General features: G+C 50.8%; 10 protein-coding genes across 10 annotated transcripts; 7 read left to right on the top strand and 3 right to left on the bottom strand.

Moving 5' to 3' along the window:
* Nucleotides 1–1,312: 1,312 nt before the first annotated feature.
* Nucleotides 1,313–3,321, top strand: CDV56_109120 (putative MFS transporter; the record flags this gene model as incomplete). The annotated part of the gene is made up of 8 exons (XM_026762739.1): nucleotides 1,313–1,336; nucleotides 1,390–1,400; nucleotides 1,447–1,588; nucleotides 1,637–1,827; nucleotides 1,876–2,029; nucleotides 2,081–2,176; nucleotides 2,230–2,940; nucleotides 3,007–3,321. 8 exons carry the CDS (start codon nucleotides 1,313–1,315, stop codon nucleotides 3,319–3,321), a joined length of 1,644 nt encoding a protein of 547 aa, XP_026616844.1.
* Nucleotides 3,322–3,443: 122 nt separating this feature from the next.
* CDV56_109107 (uncharacterized protein) lies at nucleotides 3,444–4,430 on the bottom strand (the record flags this gene model as incomplete). The annotated part of the gene is made up of 1 exon (XM_026762726.1): nucleotides 3,444–4,430. The coding sequence occupies one exon, from the start codon at nucleotides 4,428–4,430 to the stop codon at nucleotides 3,444–3,446; it is 987 nt and encodes a 328-aa protein (XP_026616843.1).
* A 719-nt stretch (nucleotides 4,431–5,149) lies between these two features.
* CDV56_109072 (uncharacterized protein) lies at nucleotides 5,150–7,579 on the top strand (the record flags this gene model as incomplete). The annotated part of the gene is made up of 7 exons (XM_026762691.1): nucleotides 5,150–5,480; nucleotides 5,531–5,952; nucleotides 5,998–6,167; nucleotides 6,222–6,513; nucleotides 6,865–6,987; nucleotides 7,045–7,274; nucleotides 7,396–7,579. The coding sequence occupies 7 exons, from the start codon at nucleotides 5,150–5,152 to the stop codon at nucleotides 7,577–7,579; spliced, it is 1,752 nt and encodes a 583-aa protein (XP_026616842.1).
* Nucleotides 7,580–9,837: 2,258 nt separating this feature from the next.
* Nucleotides 9,838–10,841, top strand: CDV56_109028 (uncharacterized protein; the record flags this gene model as incomplete). The annotated part of the gene is made up of 2 exons (XM_026762647.1): nucleotides 9,838–10,038; nucleotides 10,086–10,841. The coding sequence occupies 2 exons, from the start codon at nucleotides 9,838–9,840 to the stop codon at nucleotides 10,839–10,841; spliced, it is 957 nt and encodes a 318-aa protein (XP_026616841.1).
* A 1,702-nt stretch (nucleotides 10,842–12,543) lies between these two features.
* On the bottom strand, nucleotides 12,544–13,616 carry CDV56_108988 (uncharacterized protein; the record flags this gene model as incomplete). The annotated part of the gene is made up of 2 exons (XM_026762607.1): nucleotides 12,544–13,437; nucleotides 13,500–13,616. 2 exons carry the CDS (start codon nucleotides 13,614–13,616, stop codon nucleotides 12,544–12,546), a joined length of 1,011 nt encoding a protein of 336 aa, XP_026616840.1.
* Nucleotides 13,617–17,217: 3,601 nt separating this feature from the next.
* CDV56_108924 (CFEM domain-containing protein) lies at nucleotides 17,218–18,117 on the top strand (the record flags this gene model as incomplete). Its single annotated transcript, XM_026762543.1, has 3 exons — nucleotides 17,218–17,295; nucleotides 17,361–17,538; nucleotides 17,606–18,117. The coding sequence occupies 3 exons, from the start codon at nucleotides 17,218–17,220 to the stop codon at nucleotides 18,115–18,117; spliced, it is 768 nt and encodes a 255-aa protein (XP_026616839.1).
* Nucleotides 18,118–19,385: 1,268 nt separating this feature from the next.
* Nucleotides 19,386–20,582, top strand: CDV56_108890 (carnitine:acyl carnitine antiporter; the record flags this gene model as incomplete). The annotated part of the gene is made up of 5 exons (XM_026762509.1): nucleotides 19,386–19,637; nucleotides 19,688–19,736; nucleotides 19,795–19,811; nucleotides 19,867–20,480; nucleotides 20,534–20,582. The coding sequence occupies 5 exons, from the start codon at nucleotides 19,386–19,388 to the stop codon at nucleotides 20,580–20,582; spliced, it is 981 nt and encodes a 326-aa protein (XP_026616838.1).
* A 956-nt stretch (nucleotides 20,583–21,538) lies between these two features.
* CDV56_108860 (uncharacterized protein) lies at nucleotides 21,539–22,728 on the top strand (the record flags this gene model as incomplete). Its single annotated transcript, XM_026762479.1, has 2 exons — nucleotides 21,539–21,703; nucleotides 21,772–22,728. The coding sequence occupies 2 exons, from the start codon at nucleotides 21,539–21,541 to the stop codon at nucleotides 22,726–22,728; spliced, it is 1,122 nt and encodes a 373-aa protein (XP_026616837.1).
* Nucleotides 22,729–23,488: 760 nt separating this feature from the next.
* On the top strand, nucleotides 23,489–24,177 carry UBC15 (putative ubiquitin conjugating enzyme; the record flags this gene model as incomplete). The annotated part of the gene is made up of 3 exons (XM_026762452.1): nucleotides 23,489–23,645; nucleotides 23,748–23,840; nucleotides 23,921–24,177. 3 exons carry the CDS (start codon nucleotides 23,489–23,491, stop codon nucleotides 24,175–24,177), a joined length of 507 nt encoding a protein of 168 aa, XP_026616836.1.
* Nucleotides 24,178–24,744: 567 nt separating this feature from the next.
* On the bottom strand, nucleotides 24,745–25,739 carry CDV56_108807 (RTA1 domain-containing protein; the record flags this gene model as incomplete). The annotated part of the gene is made up of 3 exons (XM_026762426.1): nucleotides 24,745–24,835; nucleotides 24,894–24,968; nucleotides 25,045–25,739. 3 exons carry the CDS (start codon nucleotides 25,737–25,739, stop codon nucleotides 24,745–24,747), a joined length of 861 nt encoding a protein of 286 aa, XP_026616835.1.
* Between the last annotated feature and the right edge of the window lie 15 nt (nucleotides 25,740–25,754).

Below are 25,754 nucleotides of genomic sequence, written 5' to 3'. Positions count from 1 at the left end.
TGCACACGCGGAAGATCGTCGGCAGAGTCAGAAGTGGATAAGAGACAGGTACATGAACGTGCCATTTGTTCTTAAATGTGACCTCTTTGGCTTTCCTCGCCGTCTTAATCAGGGTAAAGTGGTTGGACTGCCCGTGGTCTTGGTATAGCAACCTTGACGGCGTGGATGATCTATATTGGATGACCTTACAAGCGAGCCGAAGGCAATGACGATTACTAAGATGGTTGAAGTCTTCGACTCTTCGTAGCGCCTAAGGCCTAAGGTCGCCTTTATCGTAGTATAGGCGTGCGCTACCTAGGATGACACCGAGCGTGTACGTCCTGCTTGGCAGGCATTGACATAGCTCCAAGAATAGGCTTGGCGTTGCTAGCTGTGGCGAATCGCTTTACCCAGGCAAGGCTGGCTCATATCAGGGATGGAATCGATTCGCTGGCCGTCCATTACCTGACCCAAACTAGTCGAGATTAGTCAATGCTTTATCAGCTCCCGACAATCTCAGAATGAGACATCTACCTAGGAACATTTCCGTCCTCAAGCCTAGGCTAGGACCAATATCGGCAGTTCCATCTGCCGATAGACATACACCTCGAACCTTAAACCTGCCCTAAAGCCGTTGCGCAAAGCACACCGGAAATGCAGCTCGGTTGATGAAGCCGGGTGACGTCTGCAATACATACACGACTAGCCAGTAGCTTATCGGCCGAATCGATCAAATCAAAACCACGACAGTTAAACTCACGTTGGAGGGAACCGGTCGTGCCTGCGTCTGGGACTTTGGGCGGTTAGGGCTCTGGGCCTGGGACTCGACTCCTTTCTGGCTCCGGGTTCAAGCTCGGTTGTCATGATGCCCCACAGCGGGCAAAAGCCGTGGTCCTTCGGGGCAGCAAGATATCAGAAGCCAATGGTAGGCGTTGAGGAGATAAGAAGTGATTGGATGGGTCTGATGGATGAGCTGGGGAAGTGGAGATGGGGAAATCCGGGGTGGTGGAGCTCCCTCCTGCGTTGTCTCCCCGAGCATCTTTGTTTCCCCTCTTTTAGCCTGTTCATTCCATTTCGTGGATTTGGGGAGTATTAAACTTGCTGAAACGCCACGTCGATATATAGACCACGGTCTCGTAAAGTATAAACATCGCCTTCGGCTAATGTACAGTACTGAATGCCGGGGGAATTCCGCATTATGGGATAAACCCAGACTCGTCTTCCTTCGATGTTAAAAGGAAGATCAGACCCTAGGAGCGAGGGTTGATTAAGAGTGCTGGTATCTAGCACTCGACTACGCACTACTGCTGATTGACGAGTGAAGTTGCCCAAGATGGAGATGAATTATGATGAGACTGTAAGTAACCAGCAACTGGCCCACGAACAGCAGCACTAACGTGAAGCATACAGACGCTCCATCAGTATGTTAGAAGCCTCACTAGGCGAAAAACCTCTGACACATAGCAGGATCGAGCAGCAGCTCGATACCAAGATCTATCCCGGAACGGAGATCATGGCCGATGTGGGCTCGCTCCACTTTGTCAAATCCTCGCCCAAGTCCGACCGAGTGCTGGTGCCACAGCCGTCGCAGGATCCTCATGATCCTTTGGTATGGCCCATTAACATGGCCTGTCGATGCAAACGCTGACGTCCACAGAATTGGAGCAGGTTCTGGAAGATGAGCGCCATATGCATGTCCACGGCAGTGTCGTTCAGTCAGGGTCTGGGACCATTGGCGCTCGCGCCGATGTTTCCACAACTGATGAAGTCTTTTGATGCTGATCTGGCCGCCGTGGTCAAATTCACCGGCGTTTGCATTCTCGTTCTTGGTTTCAGTAATTTCTTCTGGTGCGTCCTTGAGAATCGCAAAAATGACAGGTGGCTGACGACTTGAAGGATTCCAATGCAGACAACCTACGGTCGACGTCCGGTCCTGATCTTTTCCACTCTCATCTGTCTGGTCAGTAACATCTGGCGAGCCCTTGCTACTTCCTATGGAAGTTACATGGGAGCATGCATCCTGAACGGTTTCGGAGCTGGACCCGCCGAGGTAGGACACTTCAAAGACGACACAAGACATCGTGTTAACCAGGAATGATAGACATCCCAACCTGAGATCATCGCCGACATCCTATTCCTCCACGAGCGAGGAGCATACAACACCCTATACTTCACCTTCTATTTTGGTTCTCTCATGGTAAGCATCCTGAACGAGACAATGAGTCGAACTCAACTGACTTCTCACCCTAGGTCGGTCCCATCATCTCAGGTCCCATGGCAGAACACATCGGTTGGCGCAGCTTCTTCTGGCTCAACACCGGCGTTCTCGGCGTCGTCCTCATAGCCCTCGTCTTCCTGTTCCCCGAAACCAAATGGCACCGCACCCATCCTTCCGAGATACTGCATGGTCAAGAACAGATGACGACTCCCTCGTCGGCCTCTGAGCCGGAGAAACCCGTGGAGATCACGCAGCAGGAAAACGTCGCATCGGAGAGCGGAACAGACACAGACCCTTGGCTGGGGAAGGGCTATCCCTCCAAGCAGCAATTCAAGATCTGGCAACTGACAGACCACAGTCTCAAGACATTGTTAACCAGCTTCTGGATTCCGTGGAAACTGCTCACGTTCCCCATAGTCGAACTTGCTGCGTTCACCGTCTCGTGGTCGGCCAGTTGCTTCTTGACCTTGAACCTCACTCAGAGTCAGGCCTTTGCCGCTCCTCCGTACAACTTCAACAGCCAGACCATCGGATTCTTCAACTTTGCCATTATGATAGGGGCTGGCATAGGCTTGGCTACCAATGGGCCTTTGTCTGACTGGATTTCGATGAGGGCCACAAAGAAGAACCGAGGTATTCGAGAGCCGGAGATGAGATTGCCAGCCATGATACCCTATGTGATCATCATGATAGTCGGAAATTTCATCGTGGCGTTTGGCTACGAAAATAAATGGGATTGGAGGGTCAGTTCACAGCATTGCTTTGAGAGCGACTCAAAATGGGCTTGTTTCAAGCTAACTGCCGTTTAGATTATTGTGATTCTCGGGTACACCTGCGCTGGCATTCAGGTAGCTGCTCTTCCAGCCATTACCAGCACCTACGCTGTCGACAGCTATAAGCCCGTTGCGGGCTCAATCTTCGTGTCGATCACAGTCAACAAGAACCTGTGGGGTTATGGATTCGCTGAATTCATCACCCCTTGGGTGATCAAAAGTGGTTTTGTGAAGCCGATCATGTTGAATATGTCTTTGACCGTCCTCTGGTGTCTTTTCGCCATTCCGTTCTATTTCTACGGAAAGCGTTTCCGGAAGTTGACTGCCAAGTCATCGGTTCACAGTATGTAACTTCATACCACCGTTTTGGAGGTAGCACTGGATGCTTTGATCCAGGATTTTCAATATGCAGAGGCTGTACTAAATTTGTTCGTAATCACGTGTGAATGTACTCGAATGGCACTATAATTCAATCACATCATTTCATCATCGTCAGGGTCGTAGAGATCAAGATCCAGAGTTGCCTTGGGCTTAGGCGCAGGCGCTGGTGCGGCTGTAATTCCGCTGCTCGCTGCACCTGCTTGAGCTGCAGCCTTGGCAGCTTCGTTCGCATGTCTCCTCTCCTCTCCCATAGGTAGTGGTGCAGGCACCACCGGCTCTGTAGCTCCTAGACCCTCGGCCTCGCGTATCAATCGCTCCACCTCCCGATCGGGATCAAACCCCGGTCGATCTTCGGCAGCGGTCAGCTGTATCTGACCCATTAGACCCATTCGGATACGATCTTCCATCGGATAGGGGATCATGTAAACCTGGCGGGTCATCTTTGCTGATTCGTCAAGCCAGGATGTCGCTTCCTTCGTGACGGATGAGACCGGTTCTGCGCCTTCCTCTGCACCAGGACCGCCGTTTACACCCGTCACCGCCATGTCCTGGTCGCCAGGTTGCGAACCTCTTCCCCGTGCTTTGGCGGCCTGTGTGGCATTGGCAGCTGCATCGGCTGCGGCTTGGTGATTATACTTGCTAATCCGTCGCGCGAAATCCAGCAGCAACTTGTAATCGATTTCCTTTGTTTTTCGCAGACCGCCTGGCTTGGTTTGCATTTGATCCTCGCCATAATCCAGGTCATCATCATCGGAAACGTCATCCGCATCCGAATCGCTCGCCTCGTCGTCACCGCAGATCGTTCGAATCTCCTTCTCGTAGCTCACGACGTCTCTCACAATCCCTTTGACCTTTTCCTCCAGACTCTCGGCCTCCGCACGAAGTTTTAGTATTCTGGCGTAGTTCTCCTGGTGCCGGCGAAGCGTCTCAATGGCAGATGTGAGCGAGTCGTCCGCATCTAGCAGTGCAATTGCGGCTGCAGGAGCTCCTGAGGCGGTCGGCGAAATTGTAAGGCTCGTTATAAGGGCATTGAGTTTATCTTCCAGATTCGAAAGAGTTTTTTGGAACTCGACGTTCATTCTGAGTGTATCCTTGATGTCCTTCCTGCACGATTTGTGAGAGATTGCCTGAGCTTGAGTTGATCGCCGCGTCGCGAGAGGTATCGACAGGAAATGATGTGGAGATGAGAATAACGCAGATTTATCAAGTTAGAAACTAAAAATACTCGAGTGATTTATCTGCATTGACCGGTTGCGATGCGACTGGAGCTTGAATGTTGACTGGGATCCAAGGGAATGAAGCAATGGCCCAAATGAGTAAGGTGTGATTCACGTGATACAGCAACTCCGCATCACGTGCCAATCATCTAAGGCGTCGTCTCTTCGGGGGTACTCTGAGTACAGTTTCTAACAAACTGGCGAATATCTTAAGAATCGTTATCTGATAATGATCGGATATGCCTCTCAACATCACTTTGAGAGGAAATACTATCTGTCAATAGTCAGTGTTGGCCTATCTTGATGTCGCGGATCACTTTGCCGAGACCCGGGTGAAATGCCCATGTGATCCGATTGACCAAGTCGCCATGTTGGTCCTTTGATATTCAACGGACAGTCCTCTGAGACGTCATTCATTGATTTCCGCTCGATCATATCAGATTCCTGCTTCTCGTTTGTTGAATAGGTCGCAGGAAGAAGGGTTCATGTCTCCCGAGATCTCCCAAACCTGACAGCACCATTTCAACAGAATTTCATGTATATTGAGAGCATCTAGCTGCCAAATCATTACTTGCATCGAAATGACTTCCTGTTCTACTTCCCTTCCCTACGCTCCCCGAGTTGAGCTGGACCCCCGCGTTGTTTTACAGCCCCCGCTTTCCCGCTGCGGCCATGGACCGGGACTGATACTTATCCGACCAAGCCATTTCGCAGAATGCCAGGAGAAAAACAAAAGTCTAGATCCAGAGCCGTTGCAGAAATGGGCTGAGGAGAGCTATGCGATAGTTCAGATTAGTGTTGACGCGGAATCCAGTGGCGACGAGGCTTGTGTACTTGATTTTGTCAAGACAGCGATAGAGAGGCTTATTTCACTACCGGAATGTGATAAGAAGGATCAGTTTGGTTTGCTACGTATGCACAGATATGCCTGAAGTGCCCGATAGGATACTGATGGGCTTTAGTCTATGGTTCCCCAGCTGATTATGCGCCGGGGTTTGTGAAGATTCTGGATGCCATCGTAGCTGCTCGGGTAGCAGCCGTGGTATATTTCGGTATCTGGGATACGCTCGCCGAGATTCCTGCCTTGGTACATGCGCCTGGGGCTAGCAATGGAATTCAGGAAACAGACAGCCGCACTGTGTATTCGTACCCTGACGTCTCGTCCGCTGGCTTCATTGTACCCGGTCATGCGGATTTCAAGTACTCGACCGCAGGAGTAGCCCATACCCGGTCATTGAGCTTCTTGAAGAAGCATCTAGACGGGCCTTACTTTAATCTCGAGAAGATCTGGGAGGAGCACACCTATTACGAATTCGGGGACCGATCGGTAGAGAAGACCATGGCGACAATGGTCCAGGAGCCCTATGTGAATCATGTTCCGACTGTAAGAGACCCATTCCTACCGCATCTAAGATACTGACACTGGAAGATGACGGGTGGAATTGGCCGTGCGCGACTGAGCAATTTCTACCTGAATCATTTCATCTTCAATAATCCCGATGACACAGCCCTGGAACTTATCAGTCGGACGGTCGGTATCGACCGTGTCGTAGACGAGTTCATATTCTCCCTCACACATAACAAGGAGATCGACTGGCTGTAAGCTCTGCCTGCATCTACTCTTGCGAGTGAAGCCTGCCTAACATCTTATAGTATCCCCGGCATACCACCAACGCGAAAGCCTCTCCGCATACCATTCACATCAGTAGTGAATATCCGCGGGGATCGTCTATACCACGAGCACATAGCATGGGATCAGGCGACGGTCCTCGTGCAGCTGGGCCTGATGCCAGAATACCTCCCCTACCCTTATGCTTTGCCCGATGGCAGGCTCCCAGGCCGGGGGAAGAGATTCGAGTATCAAGTCCCTGCGGCTGGTGTGCAAACCGCGGAGAAGTTGGAGAATGAACACAAAATTCCCTCAAATCAGATGTTTGAGTATAAGGTCCGAGAGGTTGACGAACATTGAACAATGTATCATATAGTACTCCTACTTCTCTGCTGACAGTGAATTTAATAGCCTAACTTGATCGATAGCCAGCGAGGTTATTGCAAGTTTCTACTCTGTAATCATTACATCTTTTTCATTCACTACTGCCAAACTGATTTGATACTAAGCACTAAACAATTCACTCCTTCCCTGCTGCTAATCATTTTATAACCTAGTCCATCCATCTCAATCCTTCCCCTTACCACTCACAATCACTAAGAAGCCAAACGCCTGCAGAGCCAACTTTGAGCCCTCAAAGATTCTTCATCCAAGTCAAGAAGGACATTCTCGCTGCAAATGAAGCAGGATTGGACGGCTGGCATTCGCGAAGATGTTACCGAAGCTTTGCTGGCCCTGGTCAACACGTTCCATAACATCGAGCCTCATCGCTCCCATCGCGGCATGACTGGGAACAAAAAGACACAAAAGGTACGTTGACGGGTCCCGTGGGGTGCGTTTTGTAACTTCTTCGTTGGCGTTTAGTAGACCACCCAGTACGCCCAATTCCTGGTTGGTCGTCAATCGGAGCTCGGTCATGTCCGCTATCCTCGCGCCAGGGCTTCGGCCGAAGAGTGGGCGGACTACCGTTCCGCAAAGAGCCTCTGGCTGATGCTAGGAGATCCTGGCTATGTATCTTGGACGGCTGCGCTGCCGTTCTTCCTGGCAGCAGTCAAGGCGGCGTCCGGCCGTCTCATCAAACCTAGGCAAAAGCCGAAGTCGCACGGGCGGTTGTGTCGGGTTTCTTAGCCGTTGATGAGAAACGATGACATTTGAGTTCGCTCCAAACTCTCGTATGTTACGTCGTCTTTGGCTTCTTGCATATCTAACCTCCTGCAGATGTCTTTGGAAAGAGCCAGACCTATACCTGACGCCCCGCGGCTCGCCTCTACCGACAATCACCGACAAGTATTCTGAGTCCCACCCCCGTCTGCTACGGCAAGCCATTCCCGTACGACCTTTTACTTTGGCCGTGAAGCATACGATACCACCGCTGTTGGTCGCGACGGATACTTGGCTATGAGGTTCTTTGAGATCGTGGAAGTTGATACATCTCATCAGATTGGTGGCAACATGGCTCTGCTTGAACTTTGCACCACCCCAGAGCAGAGAGAGGTCTGGAGATTCCTAGTGTATAAATTCAGAATCAGAACCAGCTCCTTCAAATATATTCTTCCTTAAGTGAGTATTCCCTTATTCTTACTATATATTCTCTTTATAGATGTCCTCTAACCTTTTTATAGCTCCATACAGGCTGTGTATCGAGTATTAATGCCCTATCAATTACATCTTGTGGTGTTTTAGTGTGGATATCCTTGCACTAGCTCTATGGAAGGAGTGTTCTGCTCAGTGATAAAGATCTGTGGCCGCACACATCACCGTGGTCGTCCTTATTAAATGGTCCGCATTAAGCCAATCTCGGGTGAAAGGCTGAGTTGAGAATTAAAAAAAAAAAATCAACCAGCGCCTGAGATCTTCGTAAGGATTTCCTAAACATCAATTCTTGTAATCATCAATTAACAGTGTCATTGCAGCCAATTTTCCCCGGTCCTCCTCCGGGCAATCCTCCACAGGAGGTCGCCATCAGCATAGGAGAGCTGTTTGGCAACACAAATACCGCCGGCAGAAACCCGAACGACATGTGGAGACCTCCAGTTGATATCTTTCGAGATGTAGCTGAGCGACACATACGGGGCCAAGGTTATGTCCCAGCATAGGTCTCAGAAATGGATCGTAAAGCCCAAAGTACGAGGGGTGGTAAAGATGAGATTGAATTCAGGCTCGACAGGAACGTGGCATCCCAGCTGTCAGAGATCATAACCGCACTTGTATTCTACTATGCTACCGTAGACTTGGTTGTTATCGATATACAATACCGCTAGACTAAAAGGCGTCCGGACAATGTACTCGGGAGCCTCGGGGGCCGAAACACTGGCTGGCGCCAACACACTGTATCCAAGTGATATCAGCATGAGTCTGACCTCAATCGGATACTTCCAAATTCTCTTCTAGCATCCTATCAGAGTTTCCGTGCCTGCCTAAAAGACTAGGTACTATCTAGGTAGTCACCCCTGGCAGGCAGAAATGTTCCTCTCGGCGGGTTCCCTGGTTGAGATTCCCTGCTAAGCTTTCTTTGGGCCAGATTCAATTGGACCACTTTAATCCCTCAATGTTCTTGACCAATCATTTTCACAGCTGTGGGAAGAAGACGATAAACTTTTCTGACATATGAGACAAGTCAAATGGTCTGGTTACTGGTAACTCTGGTTGTCTGAGCTGTTGCTAACAATAGTTAGCCGGTGTCTTAGGTGATCTCCGAGACATTGCCCCTATTGATTTGGATCACCTTCAGATTGGAATTGTGGTGCATTTCTGACATTAGCATAGGGTAGAATTTGAGCATCTCTGGATATCCATCTGTATGAGCCTTGGTACTCAACAGGTACACCTCCAGTATGAGCAATAACCAACCACCAACACCCAATAGGAGGCTGTGCTGTTGGCATGTGCTGATCAATCTTTGGTCCGGTTTAATTGGATTTAGGAGCATTGGACCCTAGGTAGTACTTATTATGATTAGTTTGTGTCTTAAGTTCTTCAAGCTCATTTAATGTGTAGTCACACTCCACAGCACCTCCAGGCAGCAGGAATCTTAATTTCTCTTGGTCTCGTTGGCATTCCAATAGAACTTCAGACTTACTCTATGTAAGTGTAAGGACTCAGGAACACTGTTGGATGAGCGTACAGGATCATGCCAAGGACGAGGAAGTGATCGGCTCGTGTCATTGAGGCTGTACAACACCAGCCTTGGGTCGCATGTCTCAGTCCGAGCACAATAACCTCAAGGCTCTTTATTTATCGATCTGCCTCGCCGTTTCGCGCTGGTCTTCCGGCCCCAAATCTGTGATCTCGTACCTTAGGCTAGTTCCTAATTTTGCAGCCTTGTAGGTATAAGACTGCCAGGCTGCCCGCAGTCTTCCTTTTCCCTGCCCTTCCACGGTTCCGCCCATTTAGGTTCTCTTGTGCCTTCCCCGCGTCAAATCACCTCATTATGAGATGAGCACGTTGTCATCCACAAAAGCCACTTTTTCCACCACCGCCGCTTCACTCGTTCATTACAATCCCTTTTAGACCCGACATTTCCCTTCTGCTCTTTATTCACCATCTGATTCCTGGCCACTTGCCGCATAGGATATTCGAGGTTGTTAAGCGCTGGATGCGCTCTTATATCCAAACATAGCCTTGCTACATTCCTTACGACTTCCATTCTCAACAATCATCATGTTGCTACGATTCTTCTCACTAGCGGGTATCTGCTTGGGCAGTGGCGTCGCTGCCCTCTCCCCTAAGGACCACATCTCCGATATACAGACCTCAAACATCCAACATACTCGCCATTTCTACAAAATCGACATTCCCTGCTCTCCCTGTGCATTCTCAGACGCTGAATGCTCTCAAAACCCCGAGTCAAGATCACACGTGGTACGTCAATTCGAACGTTTCTGATACAATGATACTAATCCTCACAGACAATTGATTTCTCCACCGACAACGGCACCCTATACGCCAACCACGAACCCGTCTTCCCACCCTCATTGCCCATGCAATTCCCCGCAGTCAAACAGTGGGATTCCAGCAAACAATCCGTCCTGGTCGCATACGGCCTCGACGCACGCCCTCTCCCCGCCCAGCCGGGCGCCCTCCTGGGCGAGACATTCCTCCTCAAACTGCGACTATTCGATCTCCACGGCCGGTCCGTCACACACGATCTGGTCGCCGTGGCCGTCTCCCGACGCAAAGACGGCACTCTCAGCATCGGCAAGGTCGAGCGGAGCCCGTTCCACAGACACGGACACATGACGTCGACCTGGCGGCTCTTCAAATCGCACATCAAGCCCTACCTGGATAAGCTGGCTGGGAGTGCCGCCCCCGATGGCGAATCGCGTCCTCATCGCCGGCCGCTGCATGCGGATATCTACCGGTTCAAGGACCCCGCGTCCCATTACCACAATACCATGCCGTGGAGCAGCCGCGATCGCAGCTTCATGAGGCTCGTGCGGCCGGTGATCCTCCCTGCGTTGCTGGGTGTTGCGGCGGGGTTGTGTGCGTGTCTGGTTGGGTTTGTGGTTGGGAGGGTGATGATCTCGTTGTGTCGGTGTTGGTATGCCCGTAGGGGGAGGGGGTATCGCGAGGTTCCTGCTATTACCATTGACTCTGTGGAGCTGGAGGAGGGGTTCTCGGAAAAGGAGGGATTAAGTCGAGCGTCGCGGTGGCTGGGTGTATGACCTTACATGGATACCATAGATTTCTCTTTTGTGATGAATTTGTATATACCACTTTGCTCATGAGCCATTCCTACGTTAGAGTATGACTATAAGTCGATATATTTTTGCTCAACCTCAACAAGGCCTGCTGGCCCAATGGTAAGGCGCTTGACTACGGATCAAGAGATTGCAGGTTCGAATCCTGCGTAGGTCATTGGCATATCTTTTTGCTGCCCTTTTTCGTGGTGGAAAATTTTGCTGTCAAAGTCTGGGTCGGGTCCACTCCTTGCCATATTAGGAAATGGCTAATGTCCGCGGCCTTCATCACCAACTTCTCCTAAGGCTGCAGAGAGGTCTGCTACTTGCCTGGTCAACTCTAATCTGTACATTGATGGGCAAAGTCTACGTAAATGTTTCGGAACTGCCAAATTCAGAGTAAAGATGTGGCAGGACCAGAACGAAATGGGCTACAGCGGTTCAAAGAACTGAGGACAAAAGAATGACATCTAGCTGCAGTGGAGTACATCCATCTCTAATAGAATTGTCTGCGTCTGGGATATCCTTTGGTGTGTTGTTAGGTTTGTGGGAATAACATCGGACATGAACAGCGGAAGAGAGCAACTACAGTACGGCATGAGCGAGAGTTCAATCATAACCTAGAGATACGGGTATAAAAAATGTTCCTCCTTCAACATCCAGTTCTTCTCAATTGCGGTCTACCTGCATCGTCATGGAGCTCAGACTACAATGGCATCTTTTAGCAACTTCCCCTGCGCCAGTTACGCCGTAATGAACTCCTTGTTCATCGTCTAAGGTAGGGCCGGGACGATTGGCGCAAGCGGAGTATGCACCGCGAACGCGCGTTTGGCCCGGAGTGATCATTCGCTTTTGATGAAGCTGGAAGCATATAGGGGAGAGACGTTGGGATACTGCTGCGCACGGAGCACACCCGCCTACAAAACAAGACCAGACTAGACTAGACTAGACTTCCTCTCCACCAAATTCGGTGTGCGGACCACCCCGGCCATGATCGACGCGTCACCCGCGTACTGCCTGAAGCAATTCGAATCGAGACCTCGCTGCGCTGTCTGGCCTCCCTACATCCACCGCCTGGGCAAGACCATCCGATCGAGGAGCCGGGGGTCCGGCTGCTGGAGGCAGCGCGCGAGCTGGGCGTAGAGATGAGGATACTAGGTATTGACGGGTATACCTTGCGGATACCCCTGCTTGGTCAATTTGCATAATGATACATTATTTGACTTTTGAAGATTGCCAGATTCAATAATTACTCGTATAAATTTGCCCACAGAATCTAATACAGCATGAATGTACGTCTCGTGTCTCCTGTCGGCTGTCAGGGTACTGTCTGCAAACAGCAAAGCCGATTACCCTCAAGTAAGCAGGGCTGGACAAATCAGCTATGGGCTGAGGCTACCGGAATGTGATGTTGCATTCCAGAGTGACTACTGGCGGATGCTGAAGTCAAGAATGCATACCAACCTAATGCTCCACAACGGACCGGTGCGGATCGTCGCGGAGTGTCAAAGTTATCGCTACACTACCAGCATACTAAACTTTAATTGAGATGTCAGATGGTTCTTGGTGAACACGTATGCTTATGTGGTACATTGGTTGATCGGTCGATGTAGGGAAGCGGTCAGATAGACATGTAGAATAACGTTGCTGCCAAGTAGAATCGTGAATTGACCAGGCACTGCCAAGTTCAGCGCAAAGTGTGGATGATCTCGGTCAGCTTGTCAAGTAGCGTACTGATCGTCCCCTTGTCTTCGGCCTTTTTACCGCCACCACTATTCTCGCCGGTGGCTGAGCCCGTAACGACATTGACAGCGCTGCCGCTGCCGGTGTTGGTCGCTCCATTGTTGACGCCACTGTTGGTGTTGGTGTTTCCGCCCCCAGGCGCGGGATCTTCTGTAGTCGACCGCGTTGTACTAACAGAAACCCCGCTGCCGCCGGAGGCTGGCACGTTCACGCTGACGGAACCGCTACTGACCGCTGTGGAGACTCCTGAGGCGCCGCCAGTAGAGCCTCCAGACCCAGAACTCCCCGTACCTGTTCCAGATCCTGCAGAATTGCTGGGGGTAGATGCACTGCTATTATCTGCAGGCGTGGAAGAACTACCACTTCCAGAGTCAGAGCCCCCGCTGCCTCCAGAGCTGTCCGTAGAGCTTCCACTGCCGGATCCTGTACCTCCTGAGCCAGAGCCAGAGCCTCCGCTGCCATCACCAGATGCTGGAGTGCCAGACCCGCTCGCCCCCGTACCTGGAGAGCTAGAGCCAGGGCTCGACTGCGAGGCAGAAGTGCCTCCACCTCCACCTCCGCCTCCGGATGAAGTGACTGTGATCCCGGAACCAACTGTTCCAGCAAAGCTATTGCCGGTCCAAGTGTTTCCAGATGTCGTGCTTCCTGATAGAGTATTGCCTGTGGCGGCATTTCCCGTAGTGGTGTCACCAGTGGCAGTGCTGTCGATATCAGACTGTTGTCTGGGCTGGATGTGCGTGACGCTGTCGTCTTGGTTACCGCCAGACGTTTCTTGCGAGCTGAGCTCCTCGGCGAGGCCAGCGGCTACACCCTGTCCCAGCCTGCCATGGTAACCTTCCTGTGCCAGGTGTCAGCGATGGACATGACATGACTTCTGCTCTCTATTCGCAAGGGACTCACAAAATCTGGTTGCGCTATGGCCATAGGTCTAGCTTCGACAAGAGCGGAGAATGAAAATATGTCGACCAAGAGAATCAACGCCAGTAAGGTGGCCTTAGCATTCCGTGAAGTGGCCATGGTAGTGTTGCCGCTATGATGCTCGATTGAAGTGGATAGTTAAAACAATCAGGCGGAAAAGGACTGACTTGACCAAATCTTCGTGCGTGAAATTGACGCACGACAATGGGTGAATCTGCCACTCTTTTTAACTGTCTTACCTCCCCCGAGTCGAACAGCCAAAACTAGATTCATTGCAGGTCTTAAACATCATAGACTCGATCCGTCGGAGCTCCAAAATAACTGGTTACATTTAGGCCAAGCGAAACCACGGCCCGGGTCATCATTGAGCATGACGTTTCTGGGAGCGGACCGCAACTGGAGAAACGTCCCTACCTTAATTCAAACGGAACCAGAGCTTATTCTTCCGGCTCACGTAGTAAAATTCGCCGAACGCTTGGACCAGGCTCCGAATCAATGGTATGTCCAGAGGACGAAGGAAGTTTGTAGTTCCAAGGGGTGGGTTCAGGTTGCATCCTAAAGAATGATCCGCTTTGAGAACAAACCGAACACCTGGTTTTCTCAAAAGAGTTCGAGTCTAAAAGCGGGCCGTTGATTTCCAGGCGTTCCTTGGCCTGATAATTCTCCGTCTGGCTCCGGAGCCCTGAGAAGCAAGCTCTCCAGGTTGAACCGGGATCTAGTGCTGGCTGTGATTGTTGTGAGATACTCCAAATCCCCTTGAGCATTAAAATAGACCATTCTACAGCCAATGAAAGGCCCCTGGAAATGAAATGCTGTTCCATCCCCATCAAATGGTGTGAGCATGTATGGCAAGGGTTGATCTTGCTAAAATCTACCACACAACTTAAGCAAGCTAAGCATCGGCGCTTCGACTTCATGCCCTGTACTTTGATGCTTATGATTTCTTGTCTTCTGTTGCAACTTCATGCGAACAGGTGAGATTCCGTCGGTTGGAATGCAACCGCATCTGGACATGACTGCGGGGTTGACCATGCTGGTCCTAGGCGAGAAGAAACCTGAATCAATGATATATCGACTCTTAGTGCAAATGATGACCTCCCCTTCGCTTCATGGTCTGTTCCTCTTCAGACTAGAAGCTACCTCCGTTGTCTAATGTCCAGCTCAGACACGAGAATCATCGGAAGTGGAGTGGTATGGGGATGGAATAATGGAATGCAGGGTTTACTGTCAAGGCTGTCAAGAAGTTCGTTCAAACCCTCCTCAAGAGAGGTTCCATATCTCCAAACTACCCTTTTCAGGGGAAAAGAGCCTTTCCATACACGAGCTGGCTGTTGACCACAGGTACACACCTCTGGCCAGCAATGGCATTTTGCGGCAGTATTAGTCAAAAGGGCTGCGTGGACATGAATAAAATATCTCGCAGCTTTCGCTCATGCTTGGCACTACACAAGCACTCATACCACGTGAGAGTGACAGCGGAAGTGATGAAAACAGCAGGTTAGGCTGAAGGTGTCAGATCAAACGTCGTCTGACATTGATTGAAGCTCATCTTGCATGACATCAATGCTCATAATGGGCGTTGGGATTGATTGTAACGACACAAGGGTAGATTATTGCTTGCGCTTTATCTTTTGCTTCCAAAATTTGCAAGTGTAACATAGGTTGATCAGTGAGCCGGGTACCCCGACTGATATCCACCATGAAGCTTAAAGAATGCTAATTCTTTTGGGGTGTTTGATGGGAAACTAGGGTCAGGTGAATCTGATAGTTTTTCACAGTGGTTCAGAATTTCGGCTGATGGATGGACCGACCAAATTTAGGTGGAAGATAGCACAAATACATTCCTTAGCAATCCATCTGAATCCATCTGGATACTCGGATGTGAGAGCAGATGTGAGAGCAGATGTTAAATGATGGGGAGCAGATAATCGCACCCAACGTGGGCGCTGTCCGTTTAATCGGGCAGACGCGAAGATATTCCCAGCGGGGAAAGTGCAACTTCTACAAGCACCGCCACATCCATCTAGTCTCGATCAAGTAAAAGCGGAAGATGGCTGAAAGTGGCTGCCTCACTAGCCATTATTGCGAGGTTCAGGACCAGGTCATAACAAACACCTTTTTCGAGAATGATGCGTCTCGCAGTCTGAATTTCAATTAATCTCCAGCCATCATAGGTAATCTTAATCGCAATCCCGTGCATTCTGAGTGGCAGGGAAATGCACCAGCAGGCTCTTATATGGAGTACTCCTCAGTGAGTCTTGAGCCTTGACAGCAAGGTAATGGTTATTTTGAAACTTAGTATGGAGTATGTAAATTGCTTTTGTTGCACAGCATACGTATAATTGAATTGAAACAAGTTAAGCTAACAAGTGAGGGCGCAATTCCCAGTTGTTATTCTTGTCTTCTAGACTAAGGTAATGACTTCATCCATGGTTACCAGAGTATATAGCTCCTGGTTAGCGGGTAGCAGGAGTCCAGTGTCCAGGAAGCTCAGAACCAAGGCCAATTTTGCCACCGACGGCTTTCAACCTTTTACTTAGGTAGCTTCAGGTTGAAATGTGGCTAGTGAGCTACTCCAGTCTCCATCATTTGTTCCCATAGACGGTGGAACTATCCGACCTTTCGTCCAATCATGGAATTAAAATTGATTGAAAAATGAAACCCAAACTCAATGTTCAGATCCACAGTCGATCTCCAAATCCAAAACTCCCTCCAACTTGCCAGCCCCTCCAAGGCCCCAACCTCTGCATCACCTATTTTCTTTTTCTGTGCTGGCAATTATTACTGTGCAGCCCGTGCTTCCGATGGTCAATCGGTATGACGCCGCCATTGACGTAGCATAGTGGCACAAAGTACGATGCCAGGCAACGATTCTTGGTTTTGACTGGGCATTGCAGTTCAATCGGTTGTACAGCTCGTTTGTCACTGCACATGCTGATCAACCAGGGTCTTGAGATTGATCCTCTTGCTGTTGTGTCCCCGTATCCCTTCGCTTGAAGCCAACTAGCAGGACTAAGAGTGTGGCTGGTGACCGATTCAAATTCCGTAATGATGAGCAAATCTCAAATCTTTGATCGGACTATCACACGCTAAAACCCAAAATCCAGCGAGTGCAGCCAATGAATAAGCTAGATGTGGATTCGGATCAAGCCACAGCGGCTGGGATCATGATAAGACCATACCTTGCGGTCTCAGTCTGCATACTGCAGAACCAAGATCCTTGGCCTTGCCATGGGCCTGGAAAATTGATCAGTCCATGATTCCCATCGATGACTTCACCCAGCAGCTAAACAAGCCCCGTGCCTCGATCCCCTCCCCCTAGTAGTGGGTACCTACCTTGCACTACTAGACCAGCTAGCCACGTTGCTGGGCAGCATTCAGCCGGACAGACTCGGTCAAGGTGGAAGGTGGACAACACTGGCGATCGCGTTCGAGAGAATGGATCTCTAGGGCCATTGGAAAACCCCGAAGCCTCAGTTGTTGTCAACTTAAGCGGGATTATTTTGGTTATCTTCCCATTGGATTATAGCTACCTTATAAAAAGCACCCTTCCTCCCCTGCCACTCCTCGGAATTCTCCAATTTACACCATCGACCTTATTCCGTCGAAGGCCTCAAGGTTGCTCTAATTATTTCAAAGCACTCAGCATATTCATCTCTCTTCTAGTACTCACTTAATCTTCGAAATTCTATACTTCATCATGAAGGCCTCTCTTTCTCTGCTTTTGCTGGCTACTGCCAGCATGGCGAGCGCCGCCATGTCTGTTTCGGAGTGCGCAGTATGTTATTCAATTGCTTTGGAACCACTTCAAAAGTTCTCTTGACTGACACACTCATCTCGCAGCAAATGTGTCTCAACAACATGAACAACAAGGCTGGCGAGCTGGGCTGCTCCAGCGGCGACACCGACTGTCTCTGCAAAAGTGTCAACTACGGATATGGTATCCGAGATTGCACTGCCGAGGCCTGCCCTGGCGACAATACCGCCTCTGTTTTATCCACCGCCCTTGCCTCTTGCCCTAGTAAGTACTCATGAGAACTTGCGCTACTTCGACACGATCGAGCTAAGATGCTGACTGCCATCGTTAGGTGACTCTGCAGCTGTCACTGGCACAGGAGCTAACTCCGGTTCTGGCTCTGGCTCCGGCTCTGGCTCTTCCGCCACCGGTACCAACACTGCTACCGGCAGCGGCAGCGACTCGACTGGTGGTGCTGGCGCCGGCGCCTCCGGCTCTAGCACTGGTTCTGGTGCCTCTGCCACCGGCACTGACGCATCTACTACTGGCACTGCTGCCTCTGCTACTGGCACTACTGCCTCCGAGACGACGGCTTCCAACACTGGTGCCACTACCACAGCTACGACAATGACTACTACTACCAGCACCACTTCCACCTCTGACAACAGCTCCTCCACTGGTAGCAGTTCCTCTGAGACCGGATCTGGCAGCGGCTCTTCCACCTCTACCGGTTCTGGCTCTGGCTCTTCTTCCACTCAGACTGCCCCCTCCAGCTCGTCCACTGGCAACGTTGCCCCTCGCGGCGCTGTCGTTGGTTCCGGTGCTGTTGGAGCGCTGGCCCTCGCTGCCTTGGTTGTCCTCTAAACCCCTCAAAGGTTGAGACAATGGCAATAGGTTGTCTGATGTCAGTGTATGTCTAATGTTGATGAATTATGGTTGACGATACCTGCCGTTGAAAGACGGCTTGTTCATGGGAATTGGTGATTTTGATCTGAGTAAATAATGTGTTGACATCTCTGGTGCCACGGTACATGTGGTGCTATCCTAATACATTAATATTTGTGAACTGTTTGTATCTTCCTCGCCCTCAAGTAGACTCTCCAGGTGCTCGGTTAATGTAGGTAACTAAGTACGTAATTGGTAGTATCACGCATCAGCAGATACTGAAGAGCATCAGAAGTATCTTGATTGAAGGACAAAGCAGAATGGCACCAACCTGGGTCGCACGCATGTGGATGCGGAACTTGTCTATCACCTCTGTTGCATGTGATTTCTTGGCATTCCAGCATGTCTTTAAAATGACATCAGCTGGTATCGATATTTTCTGTCATCGGTCAAGGAGGCCAGTCGCTTGAACCAAATTTCGAATATCGCAGGATAGTGATGTCCAATAGTGCCAAGCTTCCTGTCGTCCGCAGAAGTGCCCTCTGCCGTTTGGCTGGTGTGACTGGCCAGAATACCTGGAGTAATGGAATCCGGGGCAGGGATCCCGGATCCGTGGAGGGGTTACAGACTTAAATGTTAAGCCGTGGTTTAGTGCCCGTTCACCCGGCACCGCCCATTGCACATGCTCGAGTATCCGATAGTTACAAAATACTGTGGAAATCCCGGATGCAGGAAAGGATATGGAGGACACAAGATCAGTTTTATGATGGTGACTTTGACGATCAAGCGCAGCTGACAAGATCAACTCGGTCTTATTTCATTTCGAGCAATCTGCGACCGCAGGAGATACATTGATCCGGTCCGAGCCGAGGTCCAGTCACGCGCATTCGCCGAGCGGTGGTTGTACCAGAGCCAGAGGTAGCTGTGCTGTAGGTATTTGTCGGTATCCTCCTGCTCGGCCTCGGCCGCTTTTGTTGCGGTATTGGAGCTATTTTTTCCCCGTTGACTCTCTTTTCTCCTTCGTTTCTGTTGCGGAATATCATTCTTGATCCATCTTCCCTCACTTCTGCTTCATTTCTTCTTTTTTTTGGGCGACCGTTTCGCAACCTCCGTTCTCTCACCCTTCGCTCTGCTCGGGGATCGCCGCATACCTAAACCTCTTTTTCTCCCTGCTTATCTTCCTCCTTCCCCCCCTCGCTACGGAGTAACTGAGTCGTTTCCCCGCGTCTCCCTACACACTTTTGACAATGTCGACCCCATCTTCGTCTACTCCTGAAAACCTCAGCGATGAGCTCAAGGCCGTAGAGGCCAAGGCCATCAACCAGACGATTGCTCAGATCCGCTCCCTCGTCGCGGGTGCGGCGGGTGGTGTATGTGCGGTGGTTGTTGGCCATCCCTTTGATCTGGTGAAGGTGCGGTTGCAGACGGCGGAGAAGGGTGTCTATTCGGGTGCCATTGATGTTGTCAAGAGGACTGTCGCCCGTGAGGGTTTGGCGCGGGTAAGTCGCGCGGTCAATTGGGCGTGGTGTTTGGTATTAACGATCTGTAGGGATTGTATGCTGGTGTTTCGGCTCCGCTGGTTGGAGTCACCCCTATGTGTAAGTTTGCGTCGCATCCCTCTGGAAACCAGAGAATTGAGCTAATTGATGTTTGTAGTCGCCGTCAGCTTCTGGGTACGTGTTTGGTCTTATAAGTGGCGTCTGGCTTGAAACCATTAACATCTCATAGGGTTATGATGTCGGCAAAACACTTGTCAGCAAGTTTTCTGATGTGCGCATGGAGAACAACACCCCCCAGTACACCATTGCCCAGATCTCCGCTGCTGGTTTCTTCTCCGCCATTCCCATGACACTGATCACGGCTCCCTTTGAGCGAGTGAAGGTGCTTCTGCAGATTCAGGGTCAGAACCCTCCGCCTCCGGGACAGAAGCCCAAGTACTCTGGTGGTCTGGATGTCGTCCGGCAACTATACAAGGAGGGCGGTATTCGGAGTGTCTTCCGTGGAAGCGCCATGACTCTAGCACGTGATGGCCCTGGTTCCGCCGCCTACTTCGCCGCCTACGAGTACATCAAGCGCAGCCTGACCCCCAAGGACGAGCACGGCAATGTCACTGGTGACCTGTCCATGCCCGCCGTTCTCGCTGCCGGTGGTGCTGCCGGTATTGCTATGTGGATCCCCGTCTTCCCTGTCGACACCATCAAGTCGCGTCTCCAAAGTGCCCCCGGCAAGCCCACAATCGGTGGCACCATCCGGTCTGTCTACGCCAACGGTGGCTTCAAGGCTTTCTTCCCTGGATTCGGTCCTGCCCTGGCCAGAGCTGTGCCCGCAAATGCGGCTACATTGTATGTGATTTACCCGAGTTTCGCGATGACTTGGGTTTACTAACGACGAATAGTGCCGGCGTCGAACTTGCGCACCAGTTTATGAAGAAATTCTTCGACTAGATGTCGAGACTTAATGGACATAAAAAAAGGGAATGGTGATTCGATTGTGTAGGGTGAATCGTCCGTTGGGATACTGTATATATACCACTTCACGTTGTTCGTGGCCCTGAGAGTGCATATTTTGCGTTTCTTGCCAGTTTTGCTCTGCTATGTACGGGACCATAGAAGCCCGGATATCCTGTTTACTATTATAGACTTGATGATGATTTTCTGTTGGTCTATTCGCAATCAGCTTCATTATGCGACCGTCGAGCGAAGGCTGTTTGATTTCTGAAACATTTGGCGCCATGCTGACAGGAATGATGATCTGGACCAATCGTTTTTTTGAGGTACATGAAGAGGTCTTGGTCTGGAGTCCGAGCTCACTCTTGTTGCTGATGTTCATGGTGTACGGCGGGCTCGAAGCTCAGTTAGCAGAGTCAATAGACAAATAGCTAGGGAATAAAGATCGGTCGCGATGATGATCAAGGCTCTATCCAGTGACTCAACCCAAATTAAAGTACTGGTGTTATGAATAGGTATTGGGATGTTTGGTAGAAGAAGCCTGCTGACGGCATTGATTGCGCTGCTCCCTAAGGTTCCTGCTTCAGGGCAAGGATCGATGGCTATTACAGGTAACTCCAGGATGAGAGTGATGGATCTGATAGGACTGAATCATGCAACCGATTGCGCCCTCCTAGGATTTCATTGGCGTTGATACATCCGTAAACCCCGAGTCAGAGTCTCAGCCTCATTGCTGCCTCCTAGCCTGCTCGCCTGCCTGGACTAGGTGATCCGCTTGCCGCCCGCTTGTGAGCAGATAAAATCGCCGACGCCCCCGTTACCTTTTCTTTGTTTGATTCTTATTGCCATCCAACTACTTGTCTCTCTCTCTCTCGTACATCAAAATCATCCATCACCTATTCTTCTTTATATTCTTTGACAACGTTTGGCCCTCATTTTGACACAGATTCATCATGGTTGTCAGCTCCCTCGTGCGTCGAGGTGTGGAGCTTGCCTCCGAGCAGTTCCAGAAGCACCCAAAGCAGCCTTCCAAGCAACCGCCCGAGATCCAATTGTCGGGATGGCTCGTCGCTCTCTTTTTCGCTACATTGATTGCTTTTGTTCTTATTTCTTGGTCGGTGAGTGATGAACTTCGTCAAGATAGCATTGCTTAGAAAGGATTATTGCTGAATGAGTTGTAATCTAGATCGAGTACACCTATGGCATGGTCGTCACCACTCTCGCTGCGGTTGAAGATAGCAACCCGGATATCTATGTCCGCATCGACGGTGACATGGATCCCAACAAGCCCGTCGATGCAGTCGAACCCGAGTTGGCAGCTGTGCCTCCCAAGCCCGTCACTAGCAAGCTCCGTACCACCATCAAGCACCTTCGCGCCCGTGCCGGTCCCTGGTCTCGATTCCGCGGCTTGAGCATGTTCCTCACATATCTTTTCGCGCGGGGTTTCTTGCTGGGTATGATGCCCTTGGCCATGGACCAGTTTGTTGGACAGTTCATTTTCCAAATGGTTGTTGGTGTTCTCCTGGCGAACTTTCAGTTGGCTTGGGTCCACATTGTCATCTCGGAGCCTTCCCCTAAGCGCTTCTATCAGCGTATCCCTGGCTACAAGGCCTGGTTGAAGATCGCACCCGTTGTGGCCTTTGAGCATGCTGTTGCTGGTCTTGCATTCTATGTTCCTCTCGTTCTGACCAAGGCTTGTGGCGGCTTGGATGGATTGGCGTCCGCCCCCGAGGATGGTGTCCCTCCCGCCGAGGCTCTTCGCCAGGCGCTCACAGTTGTCGCGCTTCCTTCTCTGCTTTCGCTGATTGCGTCCATTCCTGCTCGTGTGATCTTCATCCGTGTCGCCGCTTCCATGCTCCCCGAAGAGGACGAGTCTATTGTGCCTTTCGATCGCTCTTTCGGCGGAAAGGTGACTCCTGCTATTCTCGGGGGCAGCGGTAAGCTCAGCATCACCGATGCCTGGAAGACCTTCGACCGCGCTTCTCGGATTCGTTTTCTAAAGGTGGTTGGCAAAGTCATGGCCCTTGAATTCGGGGTGTTTGTGTTCTTCTCGCTGGCGCTCGCGGGCGAAGTCTACATGGGAGCTGAGTCTTTCATGAAGATCATTGCGGACATGGTCGCTCGCAACGGCGGCGGCGCTTAAGTACATGTCATTCTGAATTGGATATCCATCTCAACTCGGCTGCACATATTGTGGACATTCTACGCTTTTCTCATCTCGGATCTTTACGGTTATCTTTTCTATTTAATGTCAATCTATCAGCTGCCATTTTGCATATGACTATATCGAAAATTTGTGATATCAATCATATTTCCACGTAGAACTAGATAATGTCCCCCGACGTAAATGTGGACTTGCAGTTGAACCATAGTGGCAAAACGTCTTGCGTGACTGTGGCGGCGTAGACTGCTTCAACGCTGACTTCATGGGGCCGAATGTCACAGGGCTGCCCCTCGCCAGAACAGCCACTTGCCGTTCCGTTCTCACCTCTCCTCTTCCTGTTGGTTATCCTTATGCATTACCCCTAGTCTTCGAAAGGAACATCTGTTGTTCTCACGATTATAGCCTATCATTATTCTCGTGCCTTATCCGCGCTTCGAGTCCCTGACGATCTCTGACTTCTCTTATCGTTCTTGACATCTCATATCCGCCTTTCTTCCAAGGTATCTGTTAGTGATAGGCAGCCCCGCTTCCCCACCCAACCAATCTTCACTTTCTGCACACCGTTCATTATTTTACGTATCACAGTTTCTTTCTACATTCCGTTTTTAGGCACAAAGACACATCACTTCTTATTTTCCTCCTCTACCTCTTGTTTCTGAGGCCAAACGTCCACCGAATCCTCGCTCCACTCCCCTTCTTACCTTTGTGGTGGCCAGTGCCAGATCGAATCTCTCCCACCATGGCCACAACACCGGCCGGTCGTATGCTGGCACGCCAGTTGCAGCAGATGCAACAAGATAAGGACATTCCAGGAATTAGCTGTGGGCTGGTGGATAACAATGTTTTCGAGTGGGAGGTTATGCTCATGATTTCGGACGATGTCAAGTTGTACGGGGGTGAGTAGACTTTTTTCCACTTCAGTTGCCGAACGGATGACGAGGAGAGTCCTTTGGGCACTGTATCAAGCTGTTTGCAGACATTCTGACGTTGTTTAACAGGGGGATTCTTCCGTGCTCGACTGTCTTTCCCTCCCGAGTATCCGCACATGCCGCCGAAAATGAAGTTTGAAAGTCCCGTTTTCCACCCGAACAGTAAGCTTGCCTCTTGACCTCTTACCGACTTCGTGGTCGGTTTTATGTGTGCGATGATACTGAGACACTCTTCCTGTTAGTCTATCCCAACGGCGAAGTCTGCATTTCCATCCTCCACCCCCCAGAAGAAGACAAGTACGGCTACGAGTCCGCCGCGGAGCGCTGGTCCCCCGTCCAAACGCCCGAAACCATCCTGCTCTCCGTCATCTCCATGCTCTCGAGTCCGAACGACGAAAGCCCGGCCAACGTGGAGGCCGCCCGGCTATGGAGGGAAGACCCGGCCGAGTTCAAGAAAAGAGTCCGCAGGTGTGTCCGGGAGAGTCTGGGGGAGGATTGAGCGCATTAGCTGGAGTCGACTGCATACAATACGCTTGATAATTTCTTCGAGGGCTTCCTTTCTTACTGTTGACCAGCACGATAGCGCCGCGGTTTTCGGTGCTCTTTCTTTTGTTCTATGTGCATGATGAACCGGTCAATGGGCGGTTCAGTTTATATACGTTGTTCTATGGTCCATACATCATCTCTCGGCTATTTTTTTGTTGGTATGGAGTTTGTTGTGTGTTACCGGTCTGGAGTTGAATTTGATTCATATTCTCACATTATGGCATCACGGCTTGGGATAAGCGCGCTGCACTTTATATGCTTGGTTATGCTGAGTATTCGCAGTTCTCATCGATGATTAGGGTAACCCTTCATGAAATAAAGTTAAGCAGCCATTCTCATGGCAAAATGATTGTAGTATTCCCGCCTGAGGGTAGTATCCTTGAGAATATGCTCTATAGGTCAATCATGTATATGCGGTATGCTCATGTACTATAACCCGAACTCCGGCTAAGCGAGAAGCATTTCGAAATGGACAAGGATGGTATACATAGAAACAAAGAAGGGAAGCGCCTTTCGATGCTTAGGGCTGGTTCTTGGGACCCTTTCGGATAGAGCCGAAGAAGAACCCAGGGTGGAGGACTGTGAGGGTAAGAACTGCTAGTGCGATCATCCTGGGGAAATTAGCGGCTGTATGGCTGGCCGTCAGAAAGAGGTTTCTTGGGGCCTTACATTCCGTCGAGGACGAGAAACTCGTTTTCCTTTTGCATCAGGGGGTTGCCCCATCCGCCGGCCATTTCGGGGATACTGGTTTCTCTGTTAGTCTAGTGCTTTGCGAGCGGATCTGGGCGGGTGGATGGTAAGGCAACCGAAGGGTACACACCGGTAGATACAACGGATCAGGACGGTGAAGTAGGCGAGGATCTCGCCGAGGATGACCCATTTGATGTTTCTCCCAACGGAGGTCTTTTCCCCCGAAAGCCCAGGCCCCCGTTTCCCGTAGCGGATGAAGAACTCGAGTCCAAGGAGACCGCAGACCGACATCGTCGCGACCTGGAACGCGATACCGGCGATGATGATGTCGTCTCCTGCCTTGAGCAGCGCCTGGTTGGTATTTCCTGCCGCCGCAGCGACGCCGCCACCCGCAGCCTGCAGGATGAGCGAGCCCACGTCGCAGCCGATGAAGATCCAGGTGAAGAGTCGGGGTTTGAGCCGGGAGTGCTCGGGTCCCAGGGCGAGGATGATGTGTTTCAGCGTCAGGTAGATGCCCGCCGCGACGAAGGTTGGCGCGAGAACGAGACAGACGATCTGCAGCTTGAAGGCGGATTCATCCCAGGGGTTACTGTGCATCAGCACCCGGCCGATGTAGCCGGCCATCTCGAGAACGGCGCCCACGGCGAGCGCGACCATGAAGGTCCATGTGCGGTAGTAGACGCCGATGCCGAGCTGGAGGATAGCGAGGATGCCGAAGAAGACGGTGAAGAAGATGTTGCCGCCTAGGTTCGGGTAGTAGCCGTACGTCGTGGCCTCGACCGGACAGATCGGGCTGACTTCTGTGCAGGTACGGTAGCTGGGCATGTTCGTTGGTGACCT

The sequence above is a fragment of the Aspergillus thermomutatus genome (genome assembly GCF_002237265.1).
Source record: "Aspergillus thermomutatus strain HMR AF 39 chromosome Unknown NODE_34, whole genome shotgun sequence".
Classification (NCBI taxonomy): Eukaryota; Fungi; Ascomycota; class Eurotiomycetes; order Eurotiales; family Aspergillaceae; genus Aspergillus; species Aspergillus thermomutatus.
Note: the sequence above shows the minus strand (reverse complement) of the source record. Positions and strands in the feature narration are given on the sequence as shown.